The sequence below is a fragment of the Pseudophryne corroboree genome, chromosome 1, assembly GCF_028390025.1.
Source record: "Pseudophryne corroboree isolate aPseCor3 chromosome 1, aPseCor3.hap2, whole genome shotgun sequence".
Lineage (NCBI taxonomy): Eukaryota > Metazoa > Chordata > Amphibia > Anura > Myobatrachidae > Pseudophryne > Pseudophryne corroboree.
Window position 1 is genome coordinate 421,650,865 of NC_086444.1, and position 25,065 is coordinate 421,675,929.

Sequence of the window (25,065 nt, forward strand, 5' to 3'; positions counted from 1 at the left end):
ATCGCCTCAGCCTGGATGTGCAGAGCTGAGGTGGCTTGGTCGGATTCCCTGACTAAAAATATTGATACCTTTGACAGGGACAGTATTTTATTGACTATAGAGCATTTAAAGGATGCATTTCTATATATGCGAGATGCGCAGAGGGATATTTGCACTCTGGCATCAAGAGTAAATGCGATGTCCATATCTGCAAGAAGATGTTTATGGACACGACCGTGGTCAGGTGATGCAGATTCCAAACGGCACAAAGATGTATTGCCGTATAAAGGGGAGGAGTTATTTGGGGTCGGTCCATGGGACCTGGTGGCCAGGGCAACTGCTGGAAAATCCACCGTTTTTTACCCTAAGTCACATCTCTGCAGAAAAAGACACCGTCTTTTCAGCCTCAGTCCTTTCGTCCCTATAAGAGTCATATCTGCCCAGGGATAGAGGAAAGGGAAGAAGACTGCAGCAGGCAGCCCATTCCCAGGAACAGAAGCCCTCCACCGCTTCTACCAAGTTCTCAGCATGACGCTGGGACCGTACAGGACCCCTGGATCCTACAAGTAGTATCCAAGGGGTACAGATTGGAATGTCGAGAGGTTTCCCCCCTCGCAGGTTCCTGTAGTCTGCTGTACCAATGTCTCCCTCCGACAGGGAGGCAGTATTGAAAACAATTCACAAGCTGTATTCCCAGCAGGTGATAATAAATTTACCCCTCCGACAACAAGGAAAGGGGTATTACTCCACACTATATGGTGGTACTGAAGGCTAGGTGAGACCTATTCTAAATCTGAAAAATTTGAACACTTACAAGGGTTCAAATCCAGATGGAGTCACTCAGAGCAGTGATAGCAAAGAACAAGGGGACTATATGGTGTCCCGGGACATCAGGGATGCTTACCTCCATGTCCCAAAATTTGCCTTTTCTCACCAAGGGTACCTCAGGTTCGTGGTACAGAACTGTCACTATCAGTTTCAAGACGATGCCGTTGGATTGTCCAAGGCACCCCGGGTCCTTACCAAGGTAATGACCGAAAGGAGGATTCGTCTTCAAAGAAAATGGACGACCTCCTGATAAGAACAAGGTCCAGAGAACAGTTGGAGGTCGGAGTAGCACTATCTCAAGTAGTTCTACGACAGCACGGGTGGATTCTAAATATTCCAAAACCGCAGTTGTTCCGACGACACGTCTGCTGGTCCTAGGGATGATTCTGGACACAGTCCAGAAAAAGGTGTTTCTCCCAGAGGAGAAAGCCAGGGAGTTATCCGAGCTAATCGGGATCCTCCTAAAACCAGGAAAAGTGTCAGTGCATCATTGCACAAGAGTCCTGGTAAAAATGGTGGCTTATTACGAAGCGCTTCCATTCGGCAGATTTCACGCAAGAACTCTTCAGTGGGATCTGCTGGACAAATGGTCCGGATCGCATCTTCAGATGCATCAGCGGATAACCCTATATCCAAGGACAAGGGTGTCTCTCCTGTGGTGATTACAGAGTGCTCATCTTCTAGAGGGCCGCAGATTCGGCATTCAGGATTGGATGCTCGTGACCACGGAGGCCAGCCTGAGAGGCTGGGGAGCAGTCACACAAGGAGTGTGATCAAGTCTGGAGAATTCTCTCCACATAAATATACTGGAGCTAAGAGCAAATTTATAATGCTCTAAGCTTAGCAAGACCTCTGCTTCAAGGTCAGCCGGTATTGATCCAGTGGGATAACATCACGGCAGTCGCCCACGTAAACAGAAAGGGCGGCACAAGAAGCAGGAGGGCAGTGGCAAAACTGCAAGGATTTTTCGCTAGGCGGAAAATCATGTGATAGCACTGTCAGCAGTGTTCATTCCGGGAGTGGACGACTGGGAAGCAGACTTCCTCAGCAGGCACGACCTCCACCCGGGAGAGTGGGAACTTCATCGGGAAGTTTTCCGCATGATTGTGAACCGTTGGGAAAGACCAAAGGTGGACATGATGGCGTCCCGCCCGAACAAAAAAAATGGGACAGGTATTGCGCCAGGTCACGAGACCTTCAGGCGATAGCTGTGGACGTCCTGGTAACACCGTGGGTGTAACAGTCGGTGTATGTGTTCCCTTCTCTGCTTCTCATAACCAAGGTATTGAGAATTATAAGACATAGAGGAGTAAGAACTATACTCGTGGCTCCGGATTGGCCAAGAGGGACTTGGTAACCGGAACTTCAAGAGATGCTCACAGAGGACTAATGGCCTCGGGAGCTAAGAAGGGATTTGTTTTCAGCAAGTACCATGTCTGTTCCAAGAGGAACCGTGGCATCGGCCTTTAAGAAAGGACCTGCTCCAGCAGGGACCTTGTCTGTTCCAAGACTTACCGCGACTGCGTTTGACGGCATGGCGGTTTGAACGCCGGATCCTAAGGGAAAAGGCATTCCGGAAGAGGTCATACCTACCCTGGTCAAAGCCAGGAAGGAGGTGACCGCACAACGTTATCACCACATGTGGTAAAAATATGTTGCGTGGGTGAGGCCAGGAAGGCCCCACGAAAAAATTTCAACTAGGTCGATTTCTGCACTTCCTGCACACAGGAGTGTCTATGAGCCTCAAATTGGGGTACATTAAGGTTCAAGTTTCGGCCCTATAGATTTTCTTCCAGAAAGAATTGGCTTCAGTTCCTGAAGTCCAGACGTTTGTCAAGGGAGTATTGCATATACAGCCCTTGTGTGCCTCCAGTGGCACCGTGGGATCTCAACGTAGTGTTGGGATTCCTCAAATCATATTGGTTTGAACCACTCAAATCTGTGGATTTGAAATATCTCACATGGAAAGTGACCATGCTGTTGGCCCTGGCCTCGGCCAGGCGATTGTAAAAATTGGCGGCTTTGTCTTACAAAAGCCCATATTTGATTTTCCATTCGGACAGGGCAGAACTGCGGACTCGTCCCCAGTTTCTTCCTAAGGTGGTGTCAGCGTTTCACCTGAAACAACCTATTGTGGTGCCTGCGGCTACTAGGGACTTGGAGGACTCCAAGTTGCTAGACGTTGTCAGGGCCCTGAAAATATATATATATATATATAATTCCAGGACGGCTGGAGTCAGAAAGTCTGACTTGCTGTTTATATTGTAGGCACCCAAAAAGCTGGGTGCTCCTGCTTCTAAGCAGACTATTGCTCGTTGGATTTGTAGTACAATTCAGCTTGCACATTCTGTGGCAGGCCTGCCACAGCCAAAATCTGTAAATGCCCATTCCACAAGGAAGGTGGGCTCATCTTGGGCGGCTGCCCGAGGGGTCTCGGCTTTACAACTTTGCCGAGCAGCTACTTGGTCAGGGGCAAACACGTTTGCTAAATTCTACAAATTTGATACCCTGGCTGAGGAGGACCTGGAGTTCTCTCATTCGGTGCTGCAGAGTCATCCGCACTCTCCCGCCCGTTTGGGAGCTTTGGTATAATCCCCATGGTCCTGACGGAGTCCCCAGCATCCACTAGGACGTTAGAGAAAATAAGATTTTACTTACCGATAAATCTATTTCTCATAGTCCGTAGTGGATGCTGGGCGCCCATCCCAAGTGCGGATTGTCTGCATTACTTGTACATAGTTATTGTTACAAAAAAATCGGGTTATTATTGTTGTGAGCCATCTTTTTTAGAGGCTACTTCATTGTTATCATACTGTTAACTGGGTTCAAATCACAAGTTGTACGGTGTGATTGGTGTGGCTGGTATGAGTCTTACCCGGGATTCAAGATCCTTCCTTATTGTGTACGCTCGTCCGGGCACAGTACCTAACTGAGGCTTGGAGGAGGGTCATAGGGGGAGGAGCCAGTACACACCATGTGATCCTAAAAGCTTGCTTTTGTGCCCTGTCTCCTGCGGAGCCGCTATTCCCCATGGTCCTGACGGAGTCCCCAGCATCCACTACGGACTATGAGAAATAGATTTATCGGTAAGTAAAATCTTATTTTCCAGCGACAGAAAACATATTGCCTTGTTGTGCAGGCAGAGGTCTACCTCTATTTAATGCTGGGGCGGCACTACACATGCTGGGCGGCCCCCAGCATATGTGTAGTGCATTTGCAGTTTTGGCTAATTTAGCAAAAACTGCGATCAACTCTGAATAAGCCCCACAGCACAGAACATACTGTCATCACATTACAGCACATACCGATATGTCAGGGCACATTGCATCACATACAAGCACTAAGGGGCACAGTGCATCATACACAGACTTGGAGAGGCACAGCGTGTTACATACAGATATGACAGGGCACATTGCATCACAAACAAGCACTAAGGGGCACAGTGCATCATGTACAGACATGGAGAGGCACAGCGTGTTACATACAGATATGACAGGGCACATTGCATCACAAACAAGCACTAAGGGGCACAGTGCATCATGTACAGACATGGAGAGGCACAGCATGTTACATACAGATTTGGGGGCAGACACAGAGCATCATAACAAGACATGGGGGCACATTGCTGCACACACATGGGGGATCACAGTGCATCACATACAGGCACGGGGGAGCATATTATGGCACATATAGACATGGGGAGCACAGTGCGTCACATACAGACATGGAGGGACACGGTGCATCACATACAGATATGGGGGGGGGGGCATAGTACTTCACATACAGACATGTAGGAGGCACATTGCAGCACATACAGACATGGAGGGACACAGTGCATCACATACAGATATGGGGGGGGGGGCATAGTACTTCACATACAGACATGTAGGAGGCACATTGCAGCACATACAGACATAGGGAGCACAGTGCATCACATACAGACATGGAGGGACACAGTGCATCACATACAGATATGGGGGGGCATAGTCCTTCACAAACAGACATGTAGGAGGCACATTGCAGCACATATAGACATAGGGAGCACAGTGCGTCACATACAGACATGGAGGGACACAGTGCTTCACATACAGACATGGAGGGACACAGTGCATCACATACAGATATGGGGGGGGGCATAGTACTTCACATACAGACATGTAGGAGGCACATTGCAGCACATACAGACATAGGGAGCACAGTGCATCACATACAGACATGGAGGGACACAGTGCATCACATACAGATATGGGGGGGGCATAGTACTTCACATTCAGACATGTAGGAGGCACATTGCAGCACATATAGACATAGGGAGCACAGTGCGTCGCATACAGACATGGAGGGACACAGTGCATCACATACAGATATGGGGGGGGGCATAGTACTTCACATACAGACATGTAGGAGGCACATTGCAGCACATACAGACATAGGGAGCACAGTGCGTCACATACAGACATGGAGGGACACAGTGCTTCACATACAGATATGGGGGGGGGCATAGTACTTCACATACAGACATGTAGGAGGCACATTGCAGCACATACAGACATAGGGAGCACAGTGCGTCACATACAGACATGGAGGGGCACAGTGCATCACATGGGGGCATAGTACTTCACATACAGACATGTAGGAGGCACATTGCAGCACATACAGACATAGGGAGCACAGTGCGTCACATACAGACATGGAGGGACACAGTGCATCACATACAGATATGGGGGGGGCATAGTACTTCACATACAGACATGTAGGAGGCACATACAGACATAGGGAGCACAGTGCATCACATACAGACATGGGGGAGCATATTATGGCACATATAGACATGGGGAGCACAGTGCGTCACATACAGACATGGAGGGACACAGTGCATCACATACAGATATGGGGGGGGCATAGTACTTCACATACAGACATGTAGGAGGCACATTGCAGCACATACAGACATGGAGGGACACAGTGCATCACATACAGACATGGAGGGACACAGTGCATCACATACAGATATGGGGGGGCATAGTCCTTCACAAACAGACATGTAGGAGGCACATTGCAGCACATATAGACATAGGGAGCACAGTGCGTCACATACAGACTTGGAGGGACACAGTGCTTCACATACAGATATGGGGGGGGGCATAGTACTTCACATACAGACATGTAGGAGGCACATTGCAGCACATACAGACATAGGGAGCACAGTGCGTCACATACAGACATGGAGGGACACAGTGCATCACATACAGATATGGGGGGGGGCATAGTACTTCACATACAGACATGTAGGAGGCACATTGCAGCACATACAGACATAGGGAGCACAGTGCGTCACATACAGACATGGAGGGACACAGTGCATCACATACAGATATGGGGGGGGCATAGTACTTCACATACAGACATGTAGGAGGCACATTGCAGCACATACAGACATAGGGAGCACAGTGCGTCACATACAGACATGGAGGGACACAGTGCATCACATACAGATATGGGGGGGTGGCATAGTACTTCACATACAGACATGTAGGAGGCACATTGCAGCACATACAGACATAGGGAGCACAGTGCGTCACATACAGACATGGAGGGACACAGTGCATCACATACAGATATGGGGGGGGGGCATAGTACTTCACATACAGACATGTAGGAGGCACATTGCAGCACATACAGACATAGGGAGCACAGTGCATCACATACAGACATGGAGGGACACAGTGCATCACATACAGATATGGGGGGGCATAGTACTTCACATACAGACATGTAGGAGGCACATTGCAGCACATACAGACATAGGGAGCACAGTGCATCACATACAGACATGGAGGGACACAGTGCATCACATACAGATATGGGGGGGCATAGTACTTCACATACAGACATGTAGGAGGCACATTGCAGCACATACAGACATAGGGAGCACAGTGCATCACATACAGACATGGAGGGACACAGTGCATAACATACAGATATGGGGGGGGGGCATAGTACTTCACATACAGACATGTAGGAGGCACATTGCAGCACATACAGACATAGGGAGCACAGTGCGTCACATACAGACATGGAGGGACACAGTGCATCACATACAGATATGGGGGGGGGCATAGTACTTCACATACAGACATGTAGGAGGCACATTGCAGCACATACAGACATAGGGAGCACAGTGCATCACATACAGACATGGAGGGACACAGTGCATCACATACAGATATGGGGGGGGGCATAGTACTTCACATTCAGACATGTAGGAGGCACATTGCAGCACATATAGACATAGGGAGCACAGTGCGTCACATACAGACATGGAGGGACACAGTGCTTCACATACAGATATGGGGGGGGGGCATAGTACTTCACATACAGACATGTAGGAGGCACATTGCAGCACATACAGACATAGGGAGCACAGTGCGTCACATACAGACATGGAGGGACACAGTGCTTCACATACAGATATGGGGGGGGGGGCATAGTACTTCACATACAGACATGTAGGAGGCACATTGCAGAACATACAGACATAGGGAGCACAGTGCGTCACATACAGACATGGAGGGACACAGTGCATCACATACAGATATGGGGGGGGCATAGTACTTCACATACAGACATGTAGGAGGCACATTGCAGCACATACAGACATAGGGAGCACAGTGCGTCACATACAGACATGGAGGGACACAGTGCATCACATACAGATATGGGGGGGGGCATAGTACTTCACATACAGACATGTAGGAGGCACATTGCAGCACATACAGACATAGGGAGCACAGTGCATCACATACAGACATGGAGGGACACAGTGCATCACATACAGATATGGGGGGGCATAGTACTTCACATACAGACATGTAGGAGGCACATTGCAGCACATACAGACATAGGGAGCACAGTGCATCACATACAGACATGGAGGGACACAGTGCATAACATACAGATATGGGGGGGGGGCATAGTACTTCACATACAGACATGTAGGAGGCACATTGCAGCACATACAGACATAGGGAGCACAGTGCGTCACATACAGACATGGAGGGACACAGTGCATCACATACAGATATGGGGGGGGGCATAGTACTTCACATACAGACATGTAGGAGGCACATTGCAGCACATACAGACATAGGGAGCACAGTGCATCACATACAGACATGGAGGGACACAGTGCATCACATACAGATATGGGGGGGGGCATAGTACTTCACATTCAGACATGTAGGAGGCACATTGCAGCACATATAGACATAGGGAGCACAGTGCGTCACATACAGACATGGAGGGACACAGTGCTTCACATACAGATATGGGGGGGGGGCATAGTACTTCACATACAGACATGTAGGAGGCACATTGCAGCACATACAGACATAGGGAGCACAGTGCGTCACATACAGACATGGAGGGACACAGTGCTTCACATACAGATATGGGGGGGGGGCATAGTACTTCACATACAGACATGTAGGAGGCACATTGCAGAACATACAGACATAGGGAGCACAGTGCGTCACATACAGACATGGAGGGACACAGTGCATCACATACAGATATGGGGGGGGCATAGTACTTCACATACAGACATGTAGGAGGCACATTGCAGCACATACAGACATAGGGAGCACAGTGCGTCACATACAGACATGGAGGGACACAGTGCATCACATACAGATATGGGGGGGGGCATAGTACTTCACATACAGACATGTAGGAGGCACATTGCAGCACATACAGACATAGGGAGCACAGTGCGTCACATACAGACATGGAGGGACACAGTGCATCACATACAGATATGGGGGGGGCATAGTACTTCACATACAGACATGTAGGAGGCACATTGCAGCACATACAGACATAGGGAGCACAGTGCATCACATACAGACATGGAGGGACACAGTGCATCACATACAGATATGGGGGGGCATAGTACTTCACATACAGACATGTAGGAGGCACATTGCAGCACATACAGACATAGGGAGCACAGTGCATCACATACAGACATGGAGGGACACAGTGTATCACATACAGATATGGGGGGGCATAGTACTTCACATACAGACATGTAGGAGGCACATTGCAGCACATACAGACATAGGGAGCACAGTGCATCACATACAGACATGGAGGGACACAGTGCATCACATACAGATATGGGGGGGGGGGCATAGTACTTCACATACAGACATGTAGGAGGCACATTGCAGCACATACAGACATAGGGAGCACAGTGCATCACATACAGACATGGAGGGACACAGTGCATCACATACAGATATGGGGGGGGGGCATAGTACTTCACAAACAGACGTAGGAAGCAACAAGCCTGGGCAATAACATTCAGACAGAGGGGTAAGAGAGCCCTGCTCACATGGTGTGTCACGGAGAGCAGTGCCTATTAGACCAGATGTAACTGGGTTGTATTTTAACAGAAGCTTTCTGATGTGGACACGCTGCAGGCCAATCCCAGTGGGTGCTGAGCGCTCTCTCACCCTCTGTCTCTCTCTTCATTCATATTGTTCACCTGTAGTGACTATGGGTGGTCATTCCGAGTTGTTCGCTCATTGCCGTTTTTCGCAACGGAGCGATTAGGTAGAAAATGCGCATGCGCATGGTACGCAGCGCGCATGCGCTTAGTTATTTAACACAAAACTTAGTAGATTTACACAGGCTAGAGCGACGTTTTTTCAACGCTCGAGTGATCGTAGTGTGATTGACAGGAAGTGGGCGTTTCTGGGTGGTAACTGAGCGTTTTCCGGGAGTGTGCTTAAAAACGCAGGCGTGCCAGGTAAAAACGCAGGAGTGGCTGGAGAAACGGGGGAGTAGCTGTCCGAACGCAGGGCGTGTTTGTGACGGCAAACCAGGAACTAACCGGACAGAGCTGATCGCAATCTAGGAGTAGGTCTGGAGTTACTGAGAAACTGCAAGGAATTATTTAGTAGCAATTCTGCTAGTCTTTCGTTTGCTATTCTGCTAAGCTAAGGGTGTGTACACACGGTGAGATTCGGACTTATCCGATTCTCACTGTGCGACAGGGGCCGGGTCGGCACTTAGCCAGTATCGCAAGCACATAATGAGTGTGCTTGCGATCCAGGTTCTGTGCGATTTTGGCTAAGTGTCAATCTCTTCTATAGAGATAGTCAAGATTGACTTGCCTGCACAGTCTATTTTTTCTGCCGATGCCGACCGCATCGGCATCGAATCGGGATCGCAAGGTGACTGTCACCTTGAGATCTGCACTATCTTTTCTTCCGATTCTGACTATATAGTCAGAATCGGAAGAAAAGATCTCACCGTGTGTACACACTCTAAGATACACTCCCAGAGGGCAGCGGCCTAGCGTGTGCAATGCTGCTAAAAGCAGCTAGCGAGCAAACAACTCAGAATGAGGGCCTATATTACATTGTTTTATTCTGTCCCAATGGTTCTCTCCTCATTGAGGCTATTTTACTTTTGTTTGTGGAAAGATTTCTTTTACATTTTTTACTTAATAGAAATAGTAACACAGAACGCTTGTAAAAATGTCATTTTGGTAAAGCAGAGGTATCTAAAAGTGCTTTGGTACCTTACATTCTTAACGTTGAATGTATTATGTAGATTTGTGCTTAATCACTTTAAAAAGGGAGTTCTTAAAAAAACATCTGTAAACCTAGAGCTATAGATCTAATAAAGATCTTGGCCTTTTATTTCTAAAGGACCCCTGCAAACAATTACCTTGTATCATCTTATGTCTAAAAATATTCAACAGCACGTCTGTTTGTCTGTAAAAGCGTATACCAGTGGTTCCCAATCTTTCTTAAAACGCCCTAGAGTATCAGAATTTTGTTCAAGGCACCCCTAGGACAAATGTTTGCTATGGAAAATTTCAGAAAACAATAGTAAATTAAATGAAGTTGTACTAATATGTCATCCTTAGATTCAGTTGTGTGGTGAGGGACAGGATTCTCTTCTGTTTGTCCACATGTGGTATGATTGGAAGCTGCGGGCACTGGTTTTGCCTATTACATTTACCGTTAATATTATGAAAGTGGTCCTGGACCACCAACCCAGGGCACCCCTGCAAGTACCCCGAGGCACCCCGGGATTCCACAGCACACAGTTTGGGAACCCCTGGCATATACTGTTGTTGAGTACTATATACTATCTTTTTTTCCCTTTGTTATTTGCTATACAGTTAACTACTGTATTTAGTTAAAGAATAATACCCCTTGAATCTGTCTGAACTACCCCAGATTTACACATACCACATGTTGAGAAACACTGCACTGGACCACTTGGAAAAAAAAGCAGGGGCAGCAGACGACTGGCATTTCAACGTGTTTAATGAATGTGTGAAATTGCTCTTTGTCAGTCTGCCAACCACCTGTCTTATAGCTGGGAAAACATGTAGTTTAAGAGCAACACAACACTCAATTGTTCCACCTGCAGTTGTCACAACTGTGTGAAATATAGTGTCTAGGGGTATATGATGTGTAAGCAAGTACAGCTTTTTTGGAGGAGGATCTTTTTAAAATTTGCTTCTTGTAAAGAAAACCCACAAAAAACACATGACTGCCTTTCTGCGGCTAAACACGTAAACCCTGCTTTGTAAAAATAATAATGAAGCAATGATGTGATGCATTGTGCAAAGTTATATCAAAAGTTTACACTTATTTTTCGAATAACAATCGTCCTATCATCCGCTGAACCTCTTTGGTGATATCATCTCAAAGCCATCTCTCTGTGTCACATTAAAGGCAGTTTCTATATGTTATTAAATATTAGTTAACAGGCTATTAAAGATCACCAAGGCATTCCACACAAACCAATGTTCCTAATACCCAAATACGAGATATCACTCATATTTAAGGACACTCTGTAATTTCTCTGGACTGTGTATCAGGTATACTATTCATCTTTCCATGGCAATGCTTAATGCTACTGGTTGGTAATTCTGACTTATTATTTTTTTTTTTATCTTTTACCCAGTTCCGTGAGAATGTTAAAGACCTGAAACCCAAGCTCCCCCCATTCCTTCAGGATGATTACTTTCTACTGCGCTGGCTCCGAGGTGAATATGTTGTTAAATAGTTACCAGGACAATAGTGTGTACAATAACATGATAAGGCACCTGGGGTTCTATTTACTAAGCCTTGGACAGAGATAAAGTGGACAGAGATAAAGTACCATACAAAGACAAATAAAAAAAAAGAGTGTGGAAAAGATGGAGCTACCACAGGCGAGAGAAAAGTGATAATTGAGTGGGGTGACAGATGTACTTAGCTGTGCGCAAAGATTTCAAGTCTGGCGTCCAGAGATGAGCTTTTCCAATATGCAATTTCAGCGCTGGTGCAGCGCCGTCACGCTCCACCTCTTCCCGTACCAGCTGGCCGCTGTTACCGGGGTGCACTGCTGGAAGCGGGGTGATCAGTCCACCTTGGCAGCGCTCACACCCCTCTTCTTCCCTCTCTGTGTGAGCACTGCCGAGGTGGACTGATCGCCCCGCTCCCAGCCGTGCACCCCGATAACAGTGGCCAGCTGGCGCGGGAAGAGCCGGAGGGTGACGGCGCTGCAGCAGCGCTGAAATTGATGATTGGAAAAGCTCTGGACGCCAGACTTGAAATCTTTGCGCACAGCTAAGTACATCTGTCACCCCACTCAATTATCACTTTGCTCCCGCCTGTGGTGGCGCCAGCTTTTCCACACTCTTTTTTTATTTGTCTTTGTAAGGTTTTGGACCACCTTGGGATAGGCCCAACAGTGGAAATAGAAGGCAGCCTCCATCCCATTTTGAAGCGCCCCTTAGGATGCCCCAATTACCTTTTTGTTTTCAGAGATAAAGTACCAGCCAATCAGCTCCTAACTGCCATGTCGCAGGCTGTGTTTGAAAAATGACAGTTAGGAGCTGGTTAGCTAGTACTTTATCTCCGTCCAAGGCTTAGTAAATAGACCCCTGGTCCTTGAAATCCATGTTAGTGGCAATAGAGAGCTGAAAATCATCTAACAGCAAAACCCTTTACCCTCCCTCAGAGCATTGAGTGCAGCCATGGAATAGATTTTAACATTGATTAATGCTCTTATTTTTCATTCTTGATGTAGACATGTTTTATGCACATGATAAGCAGCCTGGCACTTCGATATCAATCAGTATTGGACTTTCCACTGTGTCTGTACTTCATTATGTAACAGGCTGTGATAAAACTTTTACATATCAGATTGGTTACATTACAAAGAAATATCAATAATATGACATTAATGCCAATTAAATTAAGTCTGTTGAAAATAAAAAGCCAAGACACTAATTAATGATTAATTACAAATTAAAGATTCTGCCAATATGTAGGATTTTCAAAGTAACTTTTGTATCATTTATGTTATCTTTATTAGTAGCTTTAAAACCTTTTTGCCACAAGATAACAGTTGCTTTGCTGTTATGGACTTGAATATTGTCAATTCACATTTGCTGATATAAACAATTTCATGAATAGGAAATAGATGTTATACCCGGTTATGGTATGATAGGTTGACAGTCAAAAGGTCGGCAGTAGCAGAAATGACAGAAAAGTGCCCGGGCGCCAAGACAGATAAGCCGCAACCAACTGGTCAGAAAGGTGTCCCCAATTCCACAATGAGACAAGTGAACATGTAAATTAGACCAGATGAGGTGCGCTAATCAAATAGCAATAAGCAATTGGTACTTCCCTCAAAATTCTTCTGTCGCCAGACTATACAAGTACTTCAGAATGTTGAGATCCATATGTGAGGGAAAAATAAATAATACCAAATGGTGTAATACGTTCCAAAAAGGATTTTAATACATAATAATAAAAGTAACCAATACAATCATTAGAGGCAAATGTTATGATCAATGGTATAAATGGAGGTTTACCAGATTCTAGTAGGATAAAAGCCTTGTATATTTGCTGATATCACATTTCAATACGGAATAGTAAAGGTGGGGGCTTACCAGATTTCCATGAAGAATGGGCCTTTAAGATGTAATAATGAGGTGTAACCGGCTCCGGAACCTGTCTCCACTGTCCACACACTCTGTCCGTCTGGTAAGCCTTCCACCAACAATAGCACTCCTGTCATACAATGCCGATGCGTTTCAGGACCTCTCCCTTCCTCAAGGCAGTATGACAGGACTGGGCCCTGATGACCCATTTATACACTCACTTAAAATTGTATCCGGGTTGCGGGGTCACTTGTGCAATAACAATTTCAATTTTAAACAAAATTAAATCCCAAATGGTTGACATGCACAAGGTCTACATGGTCAAAAAACACAGAAATGGTCGACACATGAAAAGGTTGACATGAGTTTTGTATGTTTTTTTGTTTTTGTTGGTGTCAATCTTTCCCTTCCAGCGCATGGAACCACAATTAGTGAACTGCGTCCCATTGCTTCAGGCAAAGGTTACTATTCCCAGTCGTAGCTCACATGGATGATAAAGTATGAAAAATTAAAAAGAAAAACCAAGGTCATGTGGAGAGGCAGTTAATTGACCGCCTGTCAGGATACCGACGCCGGAATCCTGAGTCCTGACCGCCGGCTGGTTACCCCTCTTGGGTGGTGGCTGTCGGGCTCCCGGCGTCAGTCTCCTGACTGCCGGGATATTGTACTGATCCCCATGCGGACCATACTGTATGCATGATAATCATATGGTTTCGACCGTTTAACTGTTGACCTATCATCCAGTTGCCGTTATACCCTAAGTAGTCTATTTTTTTAATTGTGTTTGCCATATACTCAGATATTGCACACAAACATCTGTCTATTTACACTGTTAAACACATGCTTAAGATGGGTATACATGGCCAGATAAAATGCCTGGGAGACCGATGTGAAGGAATAGGGGAACAGGAGAAAAGTCCATGCTCAACTTTCAACTTAGAACATATTGCATCGATACTGTATTGTCAGACGCTCACATACACTGCAATTATCTGGGCGATCTGACAATGTTGGCTAATCACCCAGATTATTGTATAGTGTATGCTCAGCATTAGTTAGGGTAACTACAGGCATCTTGGGTCACAAATGTAAAGCTGTTGGCGTATTGGTAAGAACCATGCTTTCTTGCAGATGAAAATTGTCCGAGGATTTTGTTAATGTCATTGTGTCAGTCATAAAAGCCAAATTTCTAATATGATTGTGTGGTGCTAACGTTACCTCTCCCATGTGCCAAGCATAGTTGCAGCACAAATACTGTGGGTTCTCAAGCATTCAGAGATCTGTCCATAACAAGACATCTTAATTACAACAGCTGTCAGACCCATGAGCGGATAAGACATGCAAAATGCATGTCCAGTATGACATATGACAGTGTAAATCTAATGGTGTGTACACACGGTGAGATATTTTCATACGATTTTGACTATATAGTCAAAATCGTAAGAAAAGTTAGTGCAGATCGCAAGGTGAAAGTCACCTTGCGATCCCGATTCGATGCGCGGGCCCACGCAGTCGGCCTCGCAAGCCTAGATAGACTGTGCAGGCAAGTCAATTTTGACTATCTCTATAGAAGAGATAGTCAAAATTGACACTTGGCCAAAATCGCACATAGTCAGTATCGCAAGCACACTCATTATGTGCTTGCGATGCCGACCTAGTCCCTGTCACATAGTGAGAATCGGTGTTAGCCCGAATCTCACCATGTGTATACACCTTTAGAGCTGTACTACTACCTAGTAAAATCTGGTAGTGCAAGTGTTCCACTACACCCTCCCTCCCCATCCTAGCTGGTACCCTGGGTATTGCTACATACTGTATAGCCATTTTTTCGGGGCACTTTCAGGTTGGTTGTACTGAACCAGAAAATAGGAAAAGGAAAGAACAGGATATAAATATTGACATTGTTACACAGGAGTTTACAATTAATTTGACCTAATTATTATTTTTATTTCTTTAATTATTTATTAATTAACAGTTTCTTATATAGCGCAGCATATTCCATTGCACTTTACAATCCAGAACAACAGTAATAGAACAAAACTGGGATAAAACAGACAGACATAGAGGTAGGAAGGCCCTGCTCACAAGCATACAATCTATAGGGAAATAGGCATTGATACACAAGGATAGATACTACCTATTGCATAATGGTCAACTAGATTGCTAGGTTCTTAATGGGCTGTATGATATGGTCACTCAGCAATGTTGGCCAAGGGTCAAGAGGGTGTGAGAGTAAAGAAAGAAAAAATATGTGAGGTTATGTGTACTGTACAGAAAGGATGTAATTAGATAGGGAAGCATTGAAGGTTATGATGGGTGGGTCTGGAATTTGATTGGCTTGTCTGAAGAGGTGAGTTTTCAGGGAACATTTAAAGATTTGGAGACTAGAGGTGAGTCTTATTGTGCATGGGAGGGCATTCCACAGAGTGTGTGAAGCCCGGATAAAGTCCTGTAGTTTTGAGTGTGAACAAGTAATACGTGTGGATGAAAGACGCAGATCTTCTGCAGACCGGAGAGGTCTGGTAGGGAGATATTTTGAGATGAGTGAAGAGCTGTATGTTGGTGCAGTTTGGTTAATAGCCTTGTATGTAAGTAAAAGTATTTTATATTTAATACGGTAACCAATGGAGGGACTGACAGAGCGGATCTGCAGACGATGAATGTCTATCGAGGAAGATTAGTATCGCAGCTGCATTCAAAATGGATTGTAGTGGTGAGAGCCTATGTATGGGAAGACCAGTCAGTAGAGTATTGCAATAATCAATGCAGAAGATGATGAGTGCATGGATTAGAGTTTTTGCAGCATCTTGTGTAAGATAAGGACGTATTTTGGATATGTTTTTTAGATGCATGTAACATGATTTAGAGACAGATTGAATGTGGTGAACAAAGGACAGTTCAGAGTCAAGAATGACATCTAGGCAGCAACAGTTATGGAGATATCAGGTCAGTAACTACTCTTGGCTGGCTGAAAATAATTAATTCTGTTTTGGAAATGTTGAGTTTGAGGTGGCGAGATGACATCCAAGATGAAATGGAAGACAGGCATCCAGTGACACGGACCAATACAGATGGTGATAAATCTAAGGAGGATAGGGAGATTTGAATATCATCAGTGTACAAATGATACTGAAATCCGAAGCAGCTGATTAGTTTGCCAAGAGATGTGGTATAGATGGAGAAAAGCAGAGGACCTAAGACTGAGCCTTGTGGCACTCCAACTGACATAGGTAGAAAAGAGGAGGTAGAATCAGAAAAGTGAACACTGTAGGAGCGATTAGATAGGTAAGATGAGAACCAAGTAAGGGCTGTGTCCTGAAGACCTAGGGATTTTAGTGTCTGTATGAGAAGAGAGTGGTCAACAGTGTCAAAAGCAGCAGAGAGATCTAGAAGAATAAGTGTGTAATCGCCTTTCGATCTAGCAGTGACCATATCGTTCACTACTTTGGTCAGTACCGTCTCTGTGGAGTGTTGGGCAGAAAAGTCTGACTAAAGTGGGTCCAGTAAGTTGTGGGAGTTAAGAAAGTGTGTAAGGCGAGTGTAGGCAAGTATCTCAAGTAGCTTGGAGAGACATGGGAGCTGAGAGATGGGACAGTAGTTAGAGTGTTTGGGTCAAAATTGTGTTTTTTTTTTTTCAGAATGGGAGTAATCACTGCATGCTTAAACAGAGACGGAAAGATGCCAGTAAAGAGAGAGATTACAGATTTTAGTTAAGGTCGGGATGAGTACAGGAGACAAGGTTTTACTGACTTGTGAGGGTATAGGAGCAAGAGGAGAGGTAGTGGAGTAGGAGGATGAAAAGAGTGTTGCTACTTCATCTTCACTTGTAGGATCAAATGAAGAGAAAGTGCCAGAGGGTTCAGGTAGGGAATTGAGCAGGTCACTGGCTGAGTTAGAGCATACCATTTAACCTCAGGTATTATCAATCTTATCCTTGAAGTAGGAAGAAGATTCTTGTGCACGGATAGTAGCTAGTGGGGGAGGTGAGGGAGGGTAAAGAAGTGATTTAAATGTCGCTTGGGGTTGGTGGCATGAGAAGAGATGAGAGATTGGAAATGTTTGTTTGGCAGTGTCCTGGGCCTGACAACAGTAGTGGTAGGTGGTCTTATATGTGAGAAAGTCACTTGGATTCCGAGATTTACGCCACTGATGTTCTACTTTACGTAACAGTTTTTGTAGGTGTTTTGTTAATTTAGAGTGCCACGGTTGGCATCTAAGCGTACGTGGAATGTGATGGGTAGCTGGAGCCACTTTATTCAGGGCACTCTCTAGAGTCTGATGCAGGTGTGATACAGCAGTTTTAGGTGAGGAAAATATTGGTGAGAGCAGTTGTTGCAGAGAGGTGGAAAGTTGTTGAAAATTGATATTAGTATTTCTGCGGGTTAGAGGAGGCTTGCCTGGTTTTAGTGTCATAGAGTTTAGAGTAATGAAAGAGATTGAGAAGGCAATCAGGTTGTGAACAGAGCGAGGGAGTGTGAATGAATTCAGAAACTGAGCAGAGCCTGGTGAATGCAAGATTAAGGCAGTGGCCCTCCTGATGAGTAGAGGAGTCAGACCATTGGGTGAGGCCAAGAGAGGAGGTTAGAGAGAGTAGTTGGGAGGGGGTGTGGTATGTAAGGTCGACAGTAAGTAGGTCGACAGGGATGCTAGGTCAACAAGGATGCTAGGTTGACAGATCAAAAGGTCGGCATGAGCTTTTGAAATTTTTTTGGGTGTCGTTTTCTCCGTACAGTGACCGAGAACCCTAATTAGTGCATTGTGTCCCCTTGCATGGCGAGCAAGCTTCGGGCCAGGTGCCTCGCTCCGCTAACACTGCGCTCGGCACAGGTTACCGTTCTCAATTGTAGTCCATGTGGATCGTAAAGTATGAAAAGGTTTAAAAAAATCTATTTTAATTTTAAACTCATGTTGATCTTTTGACCTGTCGACCTAGAACATGTCGACCTAAAGACCCTGTCGACCTAGAAACCCTGTCGACCTACTTACTGTCGACCAATAGTGGTCAACCAAAACATTGTCGACCTACTTACTGTCGACCTAAAGACCAGATCCCACTTGGAGGCATGAACAGATTGTGGACTGTCAAGAGCGATATTGAAATCGCCCATGATGATGGTGGAGATGTCAGAGGATAAGAAGTGTGGGAGCCAGGCAGAAAAATCTTCTAAAAATTGTTGTTTGGGTTGCCCAGAAGGGTGATAAATATCTGCAACACGCAGAGAGAAGTGTGTGAAATCCTGATAGAGTGGACTTCAAACGATGTGAATGTGAGTGATGGAATCTGTGGTAGAACTGTGTATGTGAAAAATTGGGACAGTAATATTCCAACTGCGCCACCTTTACTATTATCAGGCCTGGAGGTGTGTGTGAAGTGGAGACCACCGTGTGACAGTGCTGCAGAGGATGCAGTGTCCGCACCACCTTTACTATTACCAGGCCTGGAGTTGTGTGTGAAGTGGAGACCACCGTGTGACAGTGCTGCAGGGGATGCAGTGTCCGCACCACCTTTACTATTACCAGGCCTGGAGGTGTGTGTGAAGTGGAGACCACCGTGGGACAGTGCTGCAGGGAAGGCAGTGTCTGATTGTGTGAGCCATGTTTCTGTTGTAGCCAGCAGATTGAAATTGTGACAGATGAAGAGGTCATGGATGGATATTCATTTGTAACAAACAGAGCGTGCATTCAATAAGGCACATTTTAGTGACTTGGAGGGTGATGGGAGTCATGTGATATTTATGAGGTTAGATGGATTTCTACATTTGATTTCTATGTTGTTGTGAAATAGCTGAGTGTGAGTGGGACAGGTGGTTGGGCCTGAATTTGGTGATAATTGTTTCACTATTCATTTTTTTCCATTAATGATTGCTTGTCTGCTTATTTTCTGATTATATGTTTTGCTGTCAGAGGTTCCAACCATGTTTTTTTTATCTTACTTTGTGTTGCAGGACCTGATGGTAGTAGGAGGGTTAAGGATTATGGATTATGTGTCTGTAATGTAATATCCCTATAATCTCTGTGTAATCTCTTTTTCTCTTTGTCCCACCTCCCAGCCCGATGCTTTAACCTGCAAAAATCAGAAAGTATGCTCCGAAAGGTGAGGACTTTATACCTACTGGAAAAGTAATAACTTGTGTGACCTTAACCCCATTATAAAACTGAGCTATTTGATGCAAATTTTACATTGGTGTTTTAAGAATGTTGTGTATGAACACATTTTACTTATCACAATGCAATACCCACCAAACAGTAACTACTGTGCACTAAGGATGTCCAGCATGGTCATATGTGGCTGGTTTTTGTAGTTCACAAGTTCACTTGTGCCATACTTTTTGGAATAGTGTCCAGCTCACAAACAAGTGCACTGATCACAACATAAAGAACACAGACAGTATTCTTCTATATTTAGTATTTATTTACATTTACTTACAGCAGCATATTCTGTTGTGCTCTACAATTGGGAACAAAACAGTAATAAAACAAGACTGGGTAACAGCAGACAGACAAAGGGCCCTGCCCGCAGGCTTACAGTCTATGAGCAGTGAGTTCCCTAAGTGATCTCTCTTATGGTTACATACTGTACCTTTTACCAATTTCACCTGTTTCATACTAGTAATTTTCCAGTTGCATCAAAAATCAACATTAATTGATAGTAAAAAAAAAAATACCTTTGACATCAATTGATTAATTCATACCAAATCACTGCACTTGGGCAATAAGTGGACAGGCAGGATCATAATATTGCACATCAGGACATTCGGATGATATATGCGGAATATTGCATACTAGGTCATTCGAATGGTGTATGCGGAATATTGCATATTAGGTCATTCGAATGGTGTATGCGGAATATTGCATATTAGGTCATTCAAATGGTGTATGAGGAATATTGTATATTAGGTCATTCGGATGGTGTATGCAGAATATTGCACATTAGGACATTCGGATGGTGTATGCAGAATATTGCATACTAGGTCATTCGGATGATGTATGCGGAATATTGCATACTAGGTCATTCGGATGGTGTATGCGGAATATTGCACATTAGGACATTCGGATGGTGTATGCGGAATATTGCTTGCTAGGTCATTCGGATGATGTATGCGGAATATTGCATACTAGGTCATTCGGATGATGTATGCGGAATATTGCATACTAGGTCATTCGGATGGTGTATGCGGAATATTGCACATTAGGACATTCGGATGGTGTATGCGGAATATTGCTTGCTAGGTCATTCGGATGGTTTATGCCGAATATTGCATGCTAGGTCATTCGGATGGTGTATGCGGAGTATTGCATACTAGGTCATTTGGATGGTTTATGCAGAATATTGCATACTAGGTCATTCGGATGGTGTATGCGGAATATTGCACATTAGGACATTTGGATGGTGTATGTGGAATATTGCATGCTAGGTCATTCGGATGGTGTATGCGGAATATTGCATATTAGGACATTCGGATGGTGTATGTGGAATATTGCACATTAGTACATTCGGATGGTGTATGCGGAAATATTGCTTATTAGAACATTCGGATGGTGTATGCGGAATATTGCACATTAGGACATTCGGATGGTGTATGTGGAATATTGCACATTAGAACATTCGGATGGTGTATGCGTAATATTGCATGCTAGGTCATGCGGATGGTGTATGCGGAATATTGCACATTAGGTCATTTGGATGGTGTATGCAGAATATTGCACACTAGGTCATTCGGATGGTGTATGCGGAATATTGCACACTAGATCATTCGGATGGTGTATGCGGAATATTGCATATTAGGACATTCGGATGGTGTATGTGGAATATTGCACATTAGGACATTCGGATGGTGTATGCGGAATATTGCATGCTAGGTAATTCGTTGCATGCTAGGTAATTCGGATGGTGTATGCGGAATATTGCACATTAGGACATTCGGATGGTGTATGCGGAATATTGCACATTAGGACATTCGGATGGTGTATGCGGAATATTGCTTGCTAGGTCATTCGGATGATGTATGCGGAATATTGCATACTAGGTCATTCGGATGATGTATGCGGAATATTGCATACTAGGTCATTCGGATGGTGTATGCGGAATATTGCACAATAGGACATTCGGATGGTGTATGCGGAATATTGCTTGCTAGGTCATTCGGATGGTTTATGCCGAATATTGCGTGCTAGGTCATTCGGATGGTGTATGCGGAATATTGCATACTAGGTCATTTGGATGGTTTATGCAGAATATTGCATACTAGGTCATTCGGATGGTGTATGCGGAATATTGCACATTAGGACATTTGGATGGTGTATGTGGAATATTGCATGCTAGGTCATTCGGATGGTGTATGCGGAATATTGCATATTAGGACATTCGGATGGTGTATGTGGAATATTGCACATTAGTACATTCGGATGGTGTATGCGGAAATATTGCTTATTAGAACATTCGGATGGTGTATGCGGAATATTGCACATTAGGACATTCGGATGGTGTATGTGGAATATTGCACATTAGAACATTCGGATGGTGTATGCGTAATATTGCATGCTAGGTCATGCGGATGGTGTATGCGGAATATTGCACATTAGGTCATTTGGATGGTGTATGCAGAATATTGCACACTAGGTCATTCGGATGGTGTATGCGGAATATTGCACACTAGATCATTCGGATGGTGTATGCGGAATATTGCATATTAGGACATTCGGATGGTGTATGTGGAATATTGCACATTAGGACATTCGGATGGTGTATGCGGAATATTGCATGCTAGGTAATTCGTTACATGCTAGGTAATTCGGATGGTGTATGCGGAATATTGCACATTAGGACATTCGGATGGTGTATGCGGAATATTGCACATTAGGACATTCGGATGGTGTGTGCTGAATATTGCATATTAGGACATTCGGATGGTGTATGCGGAATATTGCACATTAGGACATTAGGATGGTGTATGCGGAATATTGCACATTAGGACATTCGGATAGTGTATGTGGAATATTGCATATTAGGACATTCGGATGGTGTATGCGGAATATTGCACACTAGGACATTCGGATTGTGTATGTGGAATATTGCACATTAGGACATTCGGATGGTGTGTGCTGAATATTGCATATTAGGACATTCGGATGGTGTATGCGGAATATTGCACATTAGGACATTCGGATGGTGTATGCTGAATATTGCACATTAGAACATTCGGATGGTGTATGCGGAATATTGCACATTAGAACATTCGGATGGTGTATGCGGAATATTGCACATTAGGACATTCGGATTGTGTATGTGGAATATTGCACATTAGGACATTCGGATGGTGTGTGCTGAATATTGCATATTAGGACATTCGGATGGTGTATGCGGAATATTGCACATTAGGACATTCGGATGGTGTATGCTGAATATTGCACATTAGAACATTCGGATGGTGTATGCGGAATATTGCACATTAGGACATTCGGATGGTGTATGCGGAATATTGCACATTAGGACATTCGGATGGTGTATGCGGAATATTGCACATTAGGACATTCGGATGGTGTATGCGGAATATTGCATACTAGGACATTCGGATGGTGTAAGTGGAATATTGCACATTAGGACATTCGGATGGTGTATGTGGAATATTGCACACTAGGACATTCGGATGGTGTATGCTGAATATTGCATATTAGGACATTCGGATGGTGTGTGCTGAATATTGCACATTAGAACATTCGGATGGTGTATGCTGAATATTGCACATTAGGACATTCGGATGGTGTGTGCTGAATATTGCATATTAGGACATTCGGATGGTGTATGCTGAATATTGCATATTAGGACATTCGGATGGTGTATGCTGAATATTGCATATTAGAACATTCGGATGGTGTATGCGGATCACACGCATCTGCCATCTTGTCATTCAGCTCACAACTATGTAACTGCTATTCATTGAATTGAGCAAGAACGTTTTTTTATGAAAACCTATGAGAAAGATAAAATTTATCTTATCAACCTATGTTGAAACTAAACAGATACACAGCTACAGATGTTTTTTTACAATGTCACGTATGGGCCATTTTTACTCCTTTTTATGGAATGGCCAAGTAGGAGATTTAGAAACCGCTTTGAATGAGAAGTTCCTGCAGACTGATACAGTGGTGCCTACTGTATATAGTACACAGACCTCCCATGTTCAGGCCCCCTACATCTAGCGTCATTGGGCAGAAGCTTACTATGCAGAAGGAAAGTCCTAATAAAGTAAAATACAGGTTCAATTCTGCTGGGTGTGCCCATCATGGAAGGCAAGCGGAGATATGGAGCTGCATACCGGACACAGCGCCTTGAAACAGTGAGACCACTAGGACAGGTTTGTAGGCCTCACCCCAACATGTATATATGCACAGAAAGCCTTAGTTCGAGAGGCACTTCACCCCTAACATGGCATCCTGCTGCTGAGCATAGACATTTTCTCTGACGTCCTAGTGGATGCTGGGAACTCCGTAAGGACCATGGGGAATAGCGGCTCCGCAGGAGACTGGGCACAAATAGAAAGCTTTAGTACTACCTGGTGTGCACTGGCTCCTCCCCCTATGACCCTCCTCCAAGCCTCAGTTAGATTTTTGTGCCCGAACGAGAAGGGTGCACACTAGGGGCTCTCCTGAGCTTCTTAGTGAAAGTTTTAGTTTAGGTTTTTTATTTTCAGTGAGACCTGCTGGCAACAGGCTCACTGCATCGAGGGACTAAGGGGAGAAGAAGCGAACTCACCTGCGTGCAGAGTGGATTGGGCTTCTTGGCTACTGGACACCATTAGCTCCAGAGGGACCGATCACAGGCCCAGCCATGGATGGGTCCCAGAGCCGCGCCGCCGGCCCCCTTACAGAGCCAGAAGCAAGAAGAGTCAGTCAAATCGGCGGCAGAAGACATCCTGTCTTCCACAAGGTAGTGCACAGCACTGCAGCTGTGCGCCATTGCTTCTCAGCACACTTCACACTCCGGTCACTGAGGGTGCAGGGCGCTGGGGGGGGGGCGCCCTGAGCAGCAATAGAAACACCTTGGCTGGCTAAAAATACATCACATATAGCTCCTGGGCTATATGGATGAATTTTAACCCCTGCCAGATTTTCACAAAAAGCGGGAGAAAGGCCGCCGAGAAGGGGGCGGAGCCTATCTCCTCAGCACACAGGCGCCATTTTCCCTCACAGCTCCGCTGGAAGGACGTCTCCCTGACTCTCCCCTGCAGTCCTGCACTACAGAAACAGGGTAAAAAAGAGAGGGGGGCACTAATTGGCGGGATATTAACAATACAGCA

General features: G+C 45.0%; 1 protein-coding gene across 2 annotated transcripts in view; it reads left to right on the forward strand.

Moving 5' to 3' along the window:
* SEC14L2 (SEC14 like lipid binding 2) overlaps positions 1-25,065 on the forward strand; it is a 156,469-nt gene that overhangs the window by 72,105 nt on the left and 59,299 nt on the right. For both annotated transcript variants that reach the window (XM_063913384.1, XM_063913385.1), the window contains exons 2-3: positions 11,800-11,881; positions 19,819-19,862. In XM_063913384.1, coding sequence (XP_063769454.1) covers positions 11,800-11,881; positions 19,819-19,862 — 126 coding nt within the window. The remainder of the gene's footprint in view (positions 1-11,799; positions 11,882-19,818; positions 19,863-25,065) is intronic.